General features: G+C 30.2%; 1 protein-coding gene across 1 annotated transcript; it reads right to left on the bottom strand.

The window, feature by feature from the left end:
* Positions 1 to 11,415: 11,415 nt before the first annotated feature.
* LOC102605865 (putative lipid-binding protein At4g00165) lies at positions 11,416 to 12,068 on the bottom strand. The gene has a single exon (XM_006347831.2). It carries the CDS (start codon positions 12,001 to 12,003, stop codon positions 11,635 to 11,637), a length of 369 nt encoding a protein of 122 aa, XP_006347893.1. The 5' UTR covers positions 12,004 to 12,068; the 3' UTR covers positions 11,416 to 11,634.
* Positions 12,069 to 19,238: the final 7,170 nt, after the last annotated feature.

Below are 19,238 nucleotides of genomic sequence, written 5' to 3'. Positions count from 1 at the left end.
CTATTTTAATCCGTCTATTTGACACACTTAAACTTAGATTTTAGCACTGAAAGTTGTGCCAGTAGGATTCAAGATCTTATAATGACTTGTAGCTAGGCTAAGCAAACACCTGATTATAATATGATTTTTGTTTAGGAATTAATAATCATCTCTCATATATAATAATCATCTCTTAATTAGCTCTATTATAGTATATATAAACTAAATTAGACACACACACATTCATATAGTGCATGTATGCTGTAGTTGTTGCATAAATTGAAACGATGTCCAGATATATATCTCGAATATGTTTCCATGTAAAAAGATCCAATATAATACACTTGGTAGACATCATGAAGATCGAGAGAAATGAATTCATCGATTTAATCTAAGCTATAGCTTTATAACCAAATCCCAAGATATAGCTTTTGTCCCCAATCTTTTGGCTAATCTCTTCTTCACCATTTTACTTTGTTCAAAGATTTTATTGAAATTATAACTCTAACATCACAAAATATCTCATACTCCCTCCGTTTATTTTTACTTATTTATCATATTAAAAATAGATATTCATTTTTATTTATCCAACAGTTTAAAAAATCAAGAGATAATTTATTACTTAATTCTCAAGTTTTCCTTAATATCATTTCTCAAAACATTGAATTTATTATATTCAAAAAGTGATATAGTAATATTATTATTATTCTATGTGTTACTCTCAGGGCAGTCTCGACTATAAGGCCACTAAAGCAATCGCTTGGGTCCCAAATGATTGAAAAATGGAATCATGTTTAGTTAATTGTAACATCTTTTTTTACGTGGCTACCTATTTTGTTGACTTACTTATATTTTGGCGATTATCATGAACCCACATTACTATTCTTACATTTACCTCTTTTAATCCCCTTTCTATCTTTATTCACTCATTATTGAATATTCTAAAGTCTACCAAATGATCAAACATTTTGCATTATGTGAAATCTTTCATTGTGTGTTTATAAAAAGATAAAATATGTTTTTGGTGTATTCTTTAAATTTCAAGCACCGCATAACTATCAATATTATTTTATTATCATTATATCAATTTTGACACAACTATTTCAACATCATTATTTAAACTTTTTAAATTTTTGAGCCAGGTTTTATTATTTTAACTTTATTATATTTTTTTCCATTAAATTTTTTCATTGTTTACATTCATACTTCATAAGGTCTGCGTACATCCAACCTTCTTGAGACTTTACTCGTAAGATTACACTATAATAAAATTAACTTTTAGCAGCAATAAATATACACGTTCACAAAAAGTGTTGAACTCATTTACCAACGTAACATTAGTTAACTGTCATTGTATCTAATGTCGCTATAGGTTGTAGAGACATTTACAAAGAGTGCTTATTGCATCTAAAAAGACTTATGTAGCGGCAATTAAACTACTGTCCTTAATTAATTGCCATTAATTTTAGGTGTCGTATACATTGAGTATGTTATAGTTAGAGTTGTCAATATGGGCTGGCCCACCCCATCCGGGCTAACCCATACAGACTTTGAAATTTGACGGGACAGGTCGGGCTAGCCCATTTTTGGTGTGGGACAAAAAATGGTCGGCCCAGCCCACAAGTACGTGGGCTACGGACTTTGCCGGGCCACCCCTCTTTTCTTAAAAATATATTTTTTAAAATTAAATTATAATTTAAAAATATTATCATAAATATCGACAAGACAATATTACATGGTGTTAGTGTTACTATTTGTTAATCAAATCCACAAATAAAATTATCTTTATAATATATATTAAGTTTGATTTCAAGTAAAAGCATAAATAGCTAAATAGAAATATTAACCTAATTGTTTTCTAATGATCATAATAAAACACAAAAACTATGACAATATTCTATAGGCGACCTATGTAGTGATTCCCTAGAAATTTTAGGGAATTTTTATTTAATGTAGTACATATTTTATAAACATAATTTGTATTTAAATTGTAATATTTCAAACTTTAAACAAAATTTGAGTTTAGACTATTGTTCTTTTCAATACTCTATTTTTAATTAATTTTATTTGACCCACGGGCCGGCCCTATCCATATTTCTCAAGCCCCACAAATCGGCAGGCTTATTCAGGCCCGACTAAAAATTCTTTTCTTAAATTGGCTCTAAAAATCGTAGCCCAACCCTATAAAATCACGGGTTAGGCCAGGCCGGCCCAACGGGCCTAGACCATATTGACGGCTCTAGTTATAGTTTTTAAAGGAAAAATTACTAGAATACACACACTTAGTTAACATATTCTCAATATTTCCCTACTATTTTAAAAAAAATACTAAAATCCCTATTATTCCCACAAAACTAAACCACCGGATACATTATTCTTGAAGAAGTCTAAACCTTACTTTCCCACCCCTAAATTTACTCCAATAATTTCTCCTCAGATTTTTCCACAACCCACGATTTCCTCTCCAAAATTTTCTCCTCCATTATTCTCAACAGATTCATTATTCCAATTTTGAATTCCAAACTAACCATTCAACTAATTTCAGAGCTTGAAATAGGTAGTCTCTTCATCTTCAACTTTTTTTTTCATTTTTTTTTATATTTTCTTACACTTTATGGAGCATCCGTCTTTTAGTATTGGGATTACCCAATTATAGTCACAGCCAGCACTAATCGAATCTCTGATTATGAAGATCTTAACGGGGCAGAAAACAAGTCTAATAGGTTGCATGATCCTATAACAATGGCTAAGCAAAGTTCTAAGAAGTCAAAAGCTAAAAAGGAGGCACATGCAAAAACACCTAAGAAAAGGGGTAGAAAGGTTGCATTTGCCATATCCAGATCTGCATTATCAATGGTATGTATTTTACTATTTTTTTTATTTTTCTGTAATTTTATGTATTCACATGTTACTATTGGATCCACAACATTCGTTTGAGGTGGAATTTGTTCAAGATATTATGCAACAAGAAAGCGACAGTCTGTAACTATTGAATCAATTTTTCTTTACTTACACATTTGATCTGTTTTTATAATGTATCTTTTTTTTTTATAGTGACTGCGAAATGTTTTTTGTTGAATTTCTGAGCGGTGAAATCAACATCCCATCTAATGATTTTTGAAGTGACTATCTTCGCACAAGATATGCAACACTGTTATGAAAATATGGTCTCAACAAGGCCAAGACGGAATATGTTAGCGAGAATGATGATCCTACAACGGCCGAAAAGTGACTACACTCCACCAACAGAAGATGATCTTGTTAATGTAGAATAGAATTTTATATATCGATTCACCGACAGTTGTTGATGATATTGTTTTTAAGATACATTAATTAGTGTTTTTGAGTATTTCTTCCCTTTTGAAGATACTACTTCAAAATGTGAAGAGTTTTTATGTTGAAAATTGTTTATTTCGCTTTTCATTTTGTTTTCAATATATTTAATACCTTGTTAAATTTTGTCTCTTATAAGTATAGTACACATCACTATAGTTGATACTATATTATTAGCAGATACAAGATTTTCCAAAACTTTATTATGTATATGATACACGGTTACTTTCGATATAACAAAATTTATATGTATCACAACACCTGATACTATATTTTTATACTTTATACAAATCAGTTAATTTTCAATATATTTAGTACCTTTTAACATTATGTCTCTTATAAATTTGGTACAAATGACTACACTTAATACTATATTTTAAGCTAATACAAATTTGTCAAAAAAATATATTATGTATATGATACATAATTATTATTTATCATGCTTTCAAAATCACAAATTGATGTGTATAAGCTGATACAAATTTGCCAAAAAAATATATTATGTATATGATACACAATTATTATTTATCATGCTTTCAAAATCACAAATTGATGTGACTCACAAAACCTGATACTATATAATTACAATTGTTACAATCCTATAAATTTGTAATATATTTAGTACCTTTTAAATTTATGGCTCTTATCCTATATACATCACAACTCTTATCAGGTACATATCACAACACTTGATACTATTATCCGATATAATTTTTTTAAAGAATTAAGTATCAAATTCATTATGTTAAACAAATCAATGCAATGTAATAGTATTTTCAGTACTTATTAGCAGTTACATATAGATTAATTATTTAACCAATATAACATATATTTTAAAAATAACTTTGTATCAAACACAAAATAATACACAATATGTATACCAGATTCACTTTATCAAAAATTAACAATAAAAAAATATAGGCAGAACTGAAAAACGTAACATTTCAATTTATTGAATCAGAAATTAGTAAGCTAAAAGTACTTTTTAATGTAAACATTTGTAACAGTGGAAAGAAATGTTATAATTTGAAAATTATTAGATCTGAAAAAACAAAGTACTCCACATCGCTCACAACAATTCATGTTTGATGTTAGTATTTCATCTGAATTTTTCTTCCCTTTTTTCTTGATCTACTGGACATTCTTTTGTATCTTGTTGGCAAGACAACTTCTTCCAAAACACAGTCCGAAACTGACCAATCACTTTTGTCCGACATTGATTCCATTGGAACTGCATAACACACTATTACATAGCTGCAATTGTACCAAATATAAAATAATAAACGCCCTTGACAACAAAGGTTCAAGAAGCCAAAACAACATCCCAAACCAAAAGAAAATAAAAAGAAAAAACAGCCATAAAAACGAAATAAAAATAGAAACTTGTAGCTGCTATGTCCGAAGACCATCAATCTTGCAAGGATTTTGCATGTTTCGGCCATATAGAGGGTGGCTCGCTGGAATGAACCATCAATTTCTCTCCACTCCAGATTTTTTTTGGATCAAGCTTAAGAACAGAGAGACACAATTTGACAACTTGAAATTTTAATTTTCTAGTTATGTTACCTTTTCGTGAACGACTGATTGTTTGAAGAAAGAAACGTACGCTTGATTTGTGGGATTTAATTATATTTTCTGTTTTTAATCCCTAATTTAGCGCAGTAAATTGATAATAGAAATCTCTAAATTAAAGTAACCACGCTTCCCAATTATGTATCTGAAAGGTATTAAAATAAAGGGATTTCTGTAATTTATGAAAGAGTATGGATATGATGTAATTTGTATGTTATATGTGGTTTGCATAATTTTTAATATTTATTTATATATGACAATTATAAAAAATAAGGTCTCTCTATGAAGTTTGACCTTAGACTCTCAAATTTGTTGAGACGGCAGCTATAATCACTTTATCAAGATTTTATCAAACTGAAAATTAAATAAGTAAAAATAAAGTGAGAGAATATAAAAACTTATTGTAGCATTTCCAGAACTACATATGATCACGAGTAAGATTTAAATTTCAACTTGCAAGAACTACTAACATTCTTTCACCAAACCAAAGTAGGTTGGTACTAGTAGTGTAGTATATTTGGTAGAGAGTAAAAGAGAATGCATCAATATCAATATTATAATAAGGAGTAGTTACTATTAAAAAAGGAAAAATACAAAAAAGAGAAATAATAAAAGGAGTTACCGTGTAGACAACGAAGTTGAGAAAACCAAGAATAATGCTTAGCTTTAACAAGACACACGAGTTTGAGCCTCTTGTCAACGCCATTGTCCCATGAGTCCCCCCACCCTCCACCCCCTCTGTCCCACTAGTGTCCCGCCGTCACTCTATTGACCACCCACCAAACCACCCCTCAAAATTTTTACTTTTTTACGAGTTTAAGTTTTATATATCGAGTAATAATTAATTAATTTATTTTAATTTTAAGTTTGATATAGTGATAAGATGTGTGTATCTTTTATTTTTTTAAAATTCTATTTTATTAAATTATAGTGAATATATTGTTATAGTATAACAACATGAAGAATTAACTAATTATAATATATTACATTACACTTATTATAATGTGAAAAGATTAATTAAGAAGTTAGAAGAACACAAAAGAAAAGGAACAAAGGGATGAAACAAACATTTGGTGGATTTTGGCGGCCTACGTGGGGGGTGTGAATACGTGGCAAGTCTGGTCAGCAAATGTTGGTGCCACGTGGGATGTGCGACCGTTAACGTTGGTGAGTGCACTCTCTTGTGTCCCTTCCAAGAGTAACAATGGAGGGTCTAGCACATGCAACAATGTCTCTATAATGTCCTTTTCTCTATATCCATCTCCATAACACCAATTTATATTCCTTATTTATTTTCTTTTTTCTTTTCCTTGTACGAATTCATTGTCCATTAGTAGAGGTAGAGTCAGTATTTCAATAACTTTGATCAAAATCTTAGTTGAATGATGATTTGAGACTTGAAATCGAGGTTTGAAAGTTCATATAGATTTGAATGATGATTTGAGACTTAATTGGATGATTTAGACGGATTTTAAGAAACTCATGAGTGATTTCAACACTTCAATTACAAACTAATGAGTCTAAAGATAAAGAAATGATCACGATCAAATAGGTGATCAAACGAATCCTAACATGTTTGTAGGGTGTTTGCATTCTGAAGGATTTAGGTGAATTCATTCATCAAAATTGAAGAGATGGACACACCAATTTTTTTAATTGTTGGTGTTACCACTTGATGTGTTAGGGGTACGAGTAAAGACATTTGTTCTTCTTCCATAACAAAATGCATAAATATTACTCCCTCTGTTCCATTTTATGTGAGGTAGTTTGACTAGGTGCAGAGTTTAAGAAAGAAAGAAAGATTTTTAAAATTTGTGGTCCAAAATGAATGATAGAAATTTGTGTGGTCGTAAATCATTTCATTAAGGGTAAAATAGACATTTTATAGTTAAATTGTTATTTAATATAGAAATGTGTCATTCTTTTTGTGATTGACTAAAAAGGAAAGTAAGTCACATAAATTGAGACAGAGACAGAGGAAGTATATGTACCTAGCTATATTCAAGGTCGGTCAAAAAGATAATGAAATATCAGTGACTATTCATATATCATTTCCCCGTTAACGTGTTTCATCTAGTATGTACAATAAATGTAGTGCTAACTGCTAAAATCTTCATGTCACAAATTAAAATACATCTCTACCGACCACTTTGTTTAATATTCTATCTTTTTATGTTTAATGTCTTATACTCATATTAGATCTTGAGTAATCTAAATTCGTTTTAAAAGTGCTCTCTAGCTAACAAAATTAAAATGCCTGATGGACTAATAAAACCAATTCAAAGACTTTCTAATGCATCATGATTCATGACCATGCTTTGAGTCAATCTTGCATGCTTTTTTTTTTTAGAAAAGCCTTATTTCACTAAAAATATATAATGTAATATGTATGTTTAATTTTTTCGCACTCCTGTTTCAATTACTTAACTACTAGTACTATTTTATGTAATCATTTAATATTAAGTATAGTATGAAAAAATAGTAGTCATAAAATTCTCTTCATGATTTTCTTTAATAAATCAGTAAAATAAAATATTTATATTTGATATATATGAGCAAAATAAAATGAAACAAATTCCGATATAAAACTTTTTACTCCCTTCATTATTCAGATACAAATAGGCTTCCTGCATCCTCAAGGATATATCAACAGCATGATATGAAAATATTCCCACTTAACCTATACAGGGGCGTAGCTACTATAAGTAAAATGATACACGAAGTGATTAAATAACATATTTTGAACACCCTTGATAGAACAAGGTGTTATAGCCTAGTGCTTTTAGATGCTTTGGAAGAGCCCTAAGTACTCATGTATTCAAATCTCACTAGCAATAAAAAAAAATCCTTTTTCTTGGACACCTTTGATGAAATTCCTGGCCCCGACACTGAACCTAGCTATATCTAATTGATCAGTCTGTTTTATATATATATATATGAAGCATGCATGTGGAAGAAACTATGGGACATGTATAAACGCGATATATAAAATGTTGGATGACATACATATGTATATATCAATGTACGTAAAAAGGTTTTTCACTTTTTGCATAGTACCTTTAAATAGAATAATGTTTGTTAAGGATTTTCAAGATAACAGATGGTGGAACCAAGCGAGAAACCAGGAGCGATTAACCACAAAACCATAGTTTTAACTTCATACGAGGACAAAGCCAATGAATAATTACCTTGGTCGATACAAATATCGGACAGGCTCTTGCTTCTTTGTATCTCTCGTTCCTCAAATATGTCTCTTTCAAATATATTGGGTCCCAAACATATAATATACTCTCTTCTTCTCGTCTAAGTTATGTGAAAATATTTAACTGAACAAGAAATGTTAAAATATTTAGGTAGTTATATATAGCAATATGTTTTTTTTTTTAAAAAAAAAAACATATTGCTATATATAACTACCTAAATATTTTAACATTTCTTGTTCAGTTAAATATTTTCACATAACTTAGACGAGAAGAAGAGAGTATATTATATGTTTGGGACCCAATATATTTGAAAGAGACATATTTGAGGCCACCCATATCTTTATTTTGCCATCTTACTCCTATCTCCCTTACATTTGCATGTTCTCCTATCAAATCCCTTTAAGTTCTTCCATAGTCAGCATTTAATGCTCATTTTTCTTGCTTAGAGTATTTATATATTGGTAGTACGCACAATCTTCATTCAAAAATTCAGCAAAGTACCAACAATTAACAATTTTAATTTCATCTTGTTTGAATCAGTACTTCAAACATATATATAGTAGAACCAATTAACGGGGATTTTCATTTCAAATGTCAATCACCAAAATCACTACTCTTCTCATGATGATTTTCCTTCTTTTTCATGCATGTAATGCTCGCTCACTTGGTGTCCTCAACAAGGTTTGTTTTATTTCTATCTATTAATATTTTCACTTTACTTCTTGATCTCTAAGAAATAAGTAATAACGATAATATAACAATTACAATAAGTAGGATAAGAGGGAGTTGCTCGGATGGTAAGTACCCCTCACTTCCGACTTTAGAAGGTTGTGATTTTAGCCCTATTTGCGTAGGATTACAATTTTAAGATGAAGGGGATTCAATTGAACTATTTTTTTTTATGGCTCCGTTGTTGCCTCTATGTCATGGACAACGAATATTCATATAACCAACCCTTACCTGCCTATCGTTATAACTCTATTTCTAAGACAATTTGTGTATCAATTATATCTTGATATATTTGCAATTTAAATAGTAATTTCTCTCTTATCTTTTTTGTTTTTGTTTTTTGCAGAATGAAGAGAAACCAAATAATGGTAGGGTTTCCAGTACCCCATGGGATGTAAAAGCAAAACACTCATCAGGACAGCCAAATAAAAGTGTCAAGGAAAATAATGAAAAAGATGATGATCATCATCACTATGGAGTTTCAGTCACTTGGAGGGTTCATCAACAGAAAAGGGAAGATCCACCACCAGAGTTTAACCTGGATTATTTACCAGCAAGAACACACCCTCCTGTTCACAATTAGTTAACAGGCCCCGCGCGCGCGGATGATTAGTTTTCTGATCCAGTATCTAACATGAATTTTGGAGGAAGTTAATTCATTTTATCATCATGAAAACCAGTTTGAGTACATTAACTAATTTGATCCCAATTTGAAGTTGTTGGGCTCTTTTTGATGGCTGATATATATATATCCCATGAACTTTTATAACTTCTAAGTTCATATTAGAGTATGTACGTGCGTACGTACCACTGTTTTCTATCTAATGTATATTAATTCTACTTATAATGGAAATTTGAGTTTGAGTTCTTGAATAGTTCATAGTTAACTATATGCTCCAGCTCCTTAATTAGTATAGGTTTTAATTAACAGTCTTATCTATTGGTTGTTAATGTAATTTTACATGCATAGAGTAATCCTAAGAAATGGTCATATCAATCCTATAATTAATTAGTATATAGTTGCATTTTGGATCATTTTCTTCAATGCGTCAAGCTAATAATTTGTAGTATTATTACTATTTATAAGCAAGCATTTCCTTATACCTTAGCTATAACGTTCTCATAATTTTGCATGGGGCCACACTTTTCACATGTTAAATTGAAGAACCTCTTAATCATGAATTGTTGCAAAAGTGAGAGTACTACTTTTCTTGTTGAATTTGGTCTCCAAGCAGAATTGTACAATTTTTTCTATGCTGATATATATATATATGGCAACAGACACATATTCCCAATTATACAATGTCAAGTAGTCAATATAATTCCATCAGAATTTGTTACATATCGTCAAGGTAGTTAATTGTAACTCTGATAAATTATACTAGGGACTTAACAATTACTATATATTTACCATTCATTCTAATTGTGTGAAGATATTTTACATTGTTCATATCATAATATGTGAGTCAGGACTAGGACACGTATACAATGGTTTGTTGAAGAGGAGCAATAAGGACAAGAATGGGAGTAGAGACTAGAGAGGGGTAGGTATTGATTGGCAAAAAAAATGGGTGGTAAAATGTTTGTACACGTTCGTTAATTTGAATAGGAACTTGCAGTCTTATCGTATATATTTTAATTTCTTTTACGTACTAAGAATATATTTTCCTGTATTATATTTGGCTTTTCTCTTCATCTATAATCAATTATATTGTTGTTTCTAGCTGTTGATATATATACCAAGATCCGTAAATGAAATTAAATCAGTGGTGACATAAATCAGAAAAGATCCTTTGCAAGTTCTAATTGAGTAGAACAATAATATGTAGTAATATATTCTGTTCTAGTATGTCATTCTCATATCATTAAGAATTTAATGAATGGACCTCTTTCATTGTTTGCACCAAATTGACCCAAAAAATCATAAGCGAAAAATTTTGTCAAAATTTTTAAAAGAGCATATCAAATTTTTTAAAATCAAAAGGGTAAAATCGCTTCTGACGAAGCAATTTTTCTTTGACACAATATTGACGCCGTTACATGTGAATGTTTGAGTTACAATTAAAAAAAAAAAAATTAGAGGGGGAATTTCGCTGCCTTGTCAGCGATATTTAAAAAAAATATATATATATTTTTAATAAAAACGCTGCCAAGCGATTTTCAAAAAAAAAAAATCTTAAGAAAAAACGCTGCCCAGCTATTTTCAAAAGATTTTTTTTAAAAAAAAAAACGCTCCCAAGGCATTAATAGATTTTGTTTTTAATTGTAACTCAAACATTCACATGTAATCGCTTCGTCACGAGCGATTTTGCCTTTTTGATTTAAAAAAAAATTGATGTGCCCTTTTGGAATTCTTGACAATTTTTTTCCCCTTTTGACTCCGGACTTGTATATATTCTATTCTAGTATGTCATTCTCACATATCATTAAGAAATTAGTGAATGGACATCCTTCATTGTTTGCACCAAATTGACCCAAAAAATCATAATTTTTTGGCGGAACTAAAAGAAAAGAGCAAGTAATTAAAAATTAGGCATGGCAAAATGGTTAATTAAGCGAGACTATAAATGACAGGAAGGACAACCTTTAAGAAGAGGTGTTATCTAACATCGCTTTAAAAATAATATGTATTTAAATTGAACGATACATATACATATAGTAAAACAAATACCGCTTGAAAATAATACAAAGTAAATACTAACAATTTGTGAGGAACAAAAGCCACAAGACGACCAACATAATTTTAGACTCAAACTCATTTACAAAGTCGAGATAATAGATCGACACTGCTTGCGTAAAATCCTGTATACGCCACTGATTAAGCACATTTAAAGCCTTTAGGCACTTTCTTTCCACAAGAATTCAGAACTACACTGATGGCTATAGGAACTTTAAGCTTAAGGACACCCAAAACATTGGCATTTATGGCAGTGCATAAGCACAAAGCAGCTTCAACATCTGCTATTCCTTCTAAAAGAGCACAACATTTGCTACTTGGTTTTGCCCCAATGACTTCATGAACTAGCCCAAGCCAATCTCCACAAATACCAAACTTTAGGGTATCTTTGGGGCACTTGGATGGTGCTTTTGTTGGTGTTGGAGGGCATGGTATATTATGAGATGAAGCACAAGTGAAAAACACTACATTGAACAAAACTAAAAAAGAAATTACCTTAGATCCAAACATTTTTAGTAATTAACTAGCTAGCTAAGCTTGTACAAATATTTTGATGAACTTGTGTACCAAATTTAGGTTGATCATTTGGGATTTATAAGGGTTCAATTTGTAGGGTACAATAGGTATCCTAATTAGTGGTCAATTATGGTTCTGAGGATAGTGTGGGGGTAACATAGATATTTGTATGAAATGAAGATAAGGAATAAATTGGAAGTGAATGAAGTTCACAATTATAGCATGTTATGTCATTTTTGGCCAACTATATAATATTACCATGTGCATTGTAGGGCTACAAGTCCTACAAAATCAATTTTGATGTCTTGCACCATCGCCAATGTGATTTAACGAGATGATTTTTGAATTCTTCTGCTTTATTCATGTGGAATTGATTAATAAGAAGGCAAATGTAGATATTTAAGTAGTAGCCTATTGATGGAGATGTTTATGTCATTAAAAATATATATTATAGGTGTGTCAGATCAGTTCTTATCATGTCCCTATCTTTATATTTTTTCTATTAACTCAAACATATTTAACCATTAGAGAAATAATGAGAAGAGAATAAATATTGAGGTGGACGGACATCTTGGTCTTAGGTGCCCTAGCACCCACCACCTCGGAAAATATTGCACACGTGATGTAGGTTTAATTAAAATAAGGATAAACTACCTTATTAGACATACATCACTATTATATATACTAATATTATCTTTACTTTCAAACAATTACATATATTACCACTTTTAATAATTTATACCATATATTAATGTATTATTTGAAGATACAATTAGATTATTAGATACCCACATACCTTAAAACTAGGATTGATTAATTATCTGCTTAATTAACTCTTTCACTCCAAATCAACCACTATCTCTTAATTCTCCCCTCCCATATTTATCACTTAATTATGTTTCCTCCTTTATGATTCACGAATTTCATCGTACAATTTCATTCCAACAATAGCTAATCTACTCTCTTCTTCTCAAGATATCATCACCATGGCCGGCAAATTCTCTTGAACCCAAATATTATTTTGTATTGTTCATTTATAACTAGATCAAATCAAAGTAACTGCTACAGAGAAAACTTTAATTCAGAGTGGTTCTTGATTGTTTGTCTCCGGAAGAAATGGATCTTAGTTTTGATTATGTTATGCCACAACGCAAAAGGATCAAAGGGAGTATTGTACAGAGTTTCTGTTTGCTGGTGTTCTTCTAAGGCTTTCTTTGGTTACCGTGACATGGATTTGGTAGTACCAGTATTACTTTGATATAGCCCTTGAAACATGTGTATCCAATAAGTAGTAATCTTAATTAAGATCTGAGTTGTATTTTTAGTAATGGGGTGTCTGATCATGTATATGTATCCACCATTAAATTTCGGATACATGATTTTTAACGACACGATGATATTAGTGATACGACAAATACTCTACAGTCGTGATTTGTTCCTAAATTCATGTGATTCAACTACATTTCATATTTAGATACACATAATTAAATGTATATGCTTATTATGTATTCGAGATACATGTTTTTGGATATAACATATGCAATTGATACTTGACACATCAAATATATATATAAATAGATACATAAAATTAATACTAGATACCTATAACAAATACATGAAATTAATGCTAGATACTTCTATGATACATATGAATGTACTTGCAGGACACTCATGTATCTAATTGTTTAGTTTGTTGGATACATAATATATTGATATAAATACATCAAATTAATTAATTTATTATTTTAAGAGTAATAATTTGAAATTAATCAAATTGCATTACGAAGATATACATGTTTTTATCTTATATTAATAATATTAATGAATTTACTATTTCAAAGAATAATAAAATGAAATTAATTATCTATGTATTTTGAAAATCCTCAATTACTCCTCTAATTAAGAAAATCAGTTCCAACCAATTAATTTAAATAAATAAATTTTTGTATCTCAATTTTAAAAATTCGACAGATACTGCATGTATCTCATGGATTCAGACTCACGTATCCTAAGCATAAAATATGGTACATGAAGTAATATTTGAAACTATTGGAATCTTAATAATTAAGACCTAAACTAGTGGGATTTATGTGGTTTGCCCTTAAAATAACGCTACTATAAAACTAAATGAAAATGGGAGCTAGTAACAAAACTTTTGCTGGTACACCGTTTCAACAAAGCGTTTTAATGTTTATTAGTTATTTTAAACCAGGGTTCGAATCTTGTTCTTATTTCGTTTTCTTTTTTTCCACTTTAACATTCTCGTAGCTTCCTTCACTTTCTTTACATTTAATTAGTCTCTTGTCGTCTTCTTAATATTCCTTCCCGTTTTAATGTATTTGTCTTACTTTCTTGCTTAGTCTATCTCAAAAAAGATGTTTCTGTTTTTTTTGGCAATTCTTTAATTTCAATTTTTTACATGACATATTTAAGACTACAAAATTTAAAAATATCTCATTTCCAAAATAAATTTAATACCACATGAACCAAAAGTCTTTTTTTATTTTCTTAACTACAAAAATCTCTTTTACTTGATCAAAATCCAAAATAGATTAGACTGACACCATATTCAACCTCCGTGGTGATAGACTCACATTAAAGATAACAGTAAATCATATAACTTTTAAATCTTAGATTCATCACTAAAAAGTACATAAAGTCCGAAGAGATGTTCTATAGACTTAAGTACTTAGGTAATTAGGTACGACTCTCATCGAGTCCTTCTCTTTATTTTTCTTCTAATTTGACTATTTGAGCTCTTGTCCTCACAACTAGAGAAAAGAAAAGGAAAAATATAATTACTAGTAGTTTTTTACTTTTTTATAATCATGGTATTAGGACTAAATTTGCACGCACCTCAGTTAATTATATAAGATACCTTTTGCCTAGCTCTCATCAACACAATTACAATTGCTGAGTTACTTTGTCCACAAGATATCAATGAATAAAAATAAATCGCTTAATTTTATTGGGTCCACGGGTTATAAGATAGAAATGAATTCATCGACTTTTTACTGATAATCTTATTTATAAAAATCTAAACTAATACAAATCACATCACTATCAGCTCCTTCCTTATCTGTATTAGTATGTTAATTATCCAATCACCAACATATACATGGTGATGTTGAAAGTCAAAGATTTCCCTTCTTTAATTTACACAGAGTTGGAAAGTTGACTCTTGGAGAAGGGGTTATTATGACCATTATTTTAAGTACAAAAATAAATAAAATGAACTTGGAAGACAAGATATCCAATTTAGAAACAGTTTCATGTATTTCCCAATTGATATAAATACGATAGCCCTCATACAAAACTAGTAACTAAGGCACAAAGACAATTAACAAAATTTCAATTAATATCTACAATCATAAATGGGCCGTGGAAGAGGCTTTACATTCATTTTGGGCTCTCTTTTTGGAATCTATGTTGCCCAACACTACAGAGTTCCAAGAATAGGTGACTGGGCCCATTCTAGTTGTGTCAAGGCCCGTGAGCTTGAACAGGCCTATCGCAGGCCCGAGAATCTCAATCCTAATGAACGTCATCGGGCCCATGAGCTTGATCAGGCCTATCGTAGGCCCGATTATTTCAATCCTAATGAAGGTCACCGGGCCCATGATTGTTGGTTCCGGGCCAAGTATCATGAGAGGAACTATCGGAGGCCCGAGAATTTCTATGGTAATGAAGCTGGTGAAGAACAGAACAATGAAGTTGTCCATCCGAGCCTGTCTAGGCCCATGGATCTCAGTAGGCCCAAGAATTTAGATAACAATGAAGAACAAAACAATAATAAAGTTCTCGATCAAGATTGGGCCAGGCCCATGGATCCTAATGAAGTTCGTGATAAACCGAACAAGAATAACGCTGTCCATCCTAGCTGGGTCAGGCCCAGAGATCTCAACAATAAGCCTTATAAAAACAATGGGCCTGAGAATTTCAACCCAAATGAAGGTGATCAAGAGTGATTCGTTATTTATGTTGGGGGACTGAGAAATCTCTAAAATAAAAAATAATTTAAATTTCTTATATAGATCTAGTTAGAGTGGTTTGAGAGTGAGAGTGTTTGTTTGTATTTAAGTGCTTGTACCTATGTATGAAATATAAATCTTGTTACCTTTCCTTTACAATATTTGACTAGAAATATGATTCATTATTTAGTTGACGAAACTTACCAAAACAAAATCTAGTTAGGTGGAAGACTTATTGTTTCTCTTATTGAAATGTTTGATTACAATTTAACCGGAGCTCTGCTCTCGTATATTTATTGAGGTAAAATAAGACGGTAGAAGTAAGATTCGTTATAGTCAAGTGGTAATTCAATAGTTTAAATAACACAAATATCCCTTAAATGGATTGTTTTTAAATTTTTGTCTTCAACAATTGAACTTATGCCTAATAAAGAACAAGTTCTTTAGAAACTGAAACCATGCAGAGCATAACATGAGATAAATTATGATATAAAAAATATATATTTATGCCTCACAATTTTTATTTGTTACTAGAGTCATAAATTAAAGATTAGCACAAAATAAGGTCATAAGTGCCAATAACCCCAAAATCAATTATAATGAAAAACAAAATCTAGTATCTTCACAATGGTACGAGTTGATTGAGAATTGGGATTTGACTCTTGGAGAAGGGGTAACATTTAAATAAAAACAAATTATAAAAATATTACTTGGAGGATAAGATATTGAACTAAGTAATATTTATACACTATATATATAGAGATCATCCATCACGGCGATTAAAAGAAAAATCTTTGGTTGAATTTCAACAAACAAACAAATAAAAGATGGGCCTCTTCAGATTCATGTTGGGTACTCTGTGTGGAGTATATATTGCACAAAATTATACAGTGCCCAAAATCAATGAGTGGGCCCAATCTACATATGTGAAGGTTAGGGAGCTTGAGAAGGCCCACCGTAAAACACAGAATTTTGATGGATACAAACGAGGCCCATAAATATTCCAGGCCCAACTAAACCAGACTCGACCCCATCAATGGGTAAGGGGTAGAGACGACATTACCAAATTATGTATTTTACTAAGTTGGAGGTGGGTTTTTTTTTCAAGATAATAAATTATTTGTTTTTATTGTTATGAAACGTATTGTCAACAATCTTCATACAAATATTTTCCTTTTTTTGCATTATTTTCGGTCTCTTCTAGGTTCCAAAAAAGTGTGTTACTTTTTATCCATAGCAGATGTATTATCTTTTCTTCTTATTTTATATCATAATGAAGGGCTTACTCTCGATTTTGTTATTATATAACTTTAAAGCATCATGAGAATTCAACTAGTAAATATTAATTAAACAAATACTTTAATCCCTCCATTACAAATGGAGAGCTAAGAATGGAGCAGAGTCACATCATAAGAAAATTAGAATTGATAACAGCATAACTAGATCACACAAAGTTAAAATTATTTTAAAAAATCAAATTAAATTAGTACAGGTGCAACAAAAATTAATGAAAAATAAATATACAAAATAAAAGAAAAATCCTCAATCAAATAAGTTGTGTTTTCATAACATTTATTAAATATAGTGATTTCTTATTTTATATTGATACCTACCCTCCCTCTTTCAAGATGATTTCCTTATGTTGTATTGATACCCTCTCCATCTATTTGTGAATATAGAAATTTTCACCGACATCGTCAATCTATTTGTGTATATTGAAGTTTTCATCGATTTCATTATTTTGTATTGATACCCTCTCAATCTATAAGAAACTTTATAACTTTTTTTTTAAAAAAAAAAATAATTAAAAATAACTCTTTTTATACAAACGGAACAAAAAAATAAAAATAGAATTCTTGTGATTTTATTTTTGGTGATTATATTGTATACCATCTTTTGTAAAAATGAGGTCAATTCCCTCATGTTGTATCTATGTTGAAACATAAAAAAACAGCATTAGTATGAGTATTTTATTTTTTTTAAAAAAAATATTCTTATTTTATTAGTATATATAGGCATGGGCGGACCTACCCTTTGTCAAGGGACACCCATTCGTCGGAAAATTATGTTGTATATAGAGGTCAAATTTTAGTTTAATAAATATAAATACATGAATTGACACCTCTTGAAACAATTTGAAGATTTAGTTTATTGGTTAAGGTGTTGCAAAAACTCCTGCGTCTGTCACTGTATATAGGTGTTTGATTTTTTTTAAATCTTTCTTTTCTTATTTTAGGAGTGTGACATGTGAGACACATGTATATAAGTAATACTTAGTATATAAGAAATTTATTTATAACAAATGATGGTCTAGCCATTTTACATGTATATCTACCATTCACAATGATTTAGATAATGTATTAAGCATTCCAATGACTTATGTAATGTTTTGAGAAATATTCCAAATTAACATAATAATTTTTAAAAGTTTTATCACCTAACTATCTCAATGTCTATCGCTAAATATAATTATATAGAACGTCAGTTTTTTTAAAAAAACATTTTAATTTTTTAAATTTATAGAATATCGAATTTTCATTGCACTCTCATAAATTGCCTAGTTGTGCCCTATGGTACAGGGTCAATGGCAAAAAGCCAAAAATAAGTACTTTTTCTAACACATTACACATGTATATGTTGTAGGGTGATATTATATATATAAAAAATTCCTCCTTCCTTTTTTCCTTTTTAAAACGGTTTTGCAACTAATGAACCAATAAAACCATGAACAATTTGAATATATAGTTAAAATCTCAAAAAACTATTTAATAAGCCTTCAATATTTGAGGCTTAAGAATATGGAAAAATTACACGATTAAGTAAACTTATACTAGTTAATTAGTCATTATAGTTAGAATTTATTTTAATTATCACTCGCCACCAATTTTTGGTTATAATTACGTTGCTTACCTTTTCTGTTTGTATAAGCGTGTACTGTCCCTTTCCATATATACAAATGATTCCTTCTCTTTCTTCATAATCATTTACATTATTTTCTCCTTAAATCCCTCAACACAAATTGATTTCATAATTTGAAAATTTTAGTTCTTCCCTCTCAAATCGCACTTCCTGATTTTCAGTGCAATTGTTATGCAGTTAAGTTTCTTCCTTTTTTGTGGTTTCATTCTTATCCTTTTGATTTGTATTTATATATGACTGCAATTTCATATGATTTTTCAGATTTATAATTAGATACAATCAAAATTATGGATGAAGATTGGGGGTCGAGGATTGGGGTGGGGGGTTGGTAGGGGGGCT

Source organism: Solanum tuberosum, unplaced genomic scaffold, assembly GCF_000226075.1.
Source record: "Solanum tuberosum cultivar DM 1-3 516 R44 unplaced genomic scaffold, SolTub_3.0 scf00095, whole genome shotgun sequence".
Lineage (NCBI taxonomy): Eukaryota > Viridiplantae > Streptophyta > Magnoliopsida > Solanales > Solanaceae > Solanum > Solanum tuberosum.
The sequence above is the reverse complement of the archived record's forward strand: the minus strand, read 5'-3'. Positions and strand labels throughout refer to the sequence as shown.

Coding starts and splice junctions, on each gene's coding strand:
- LOC102605865 (XM_006347831.2), bottom strand. CDS start 12,003: ATGTTTGGATCTAAGGTAATTTCTTTTTTAGTTTTGTTCAATGTAGTG.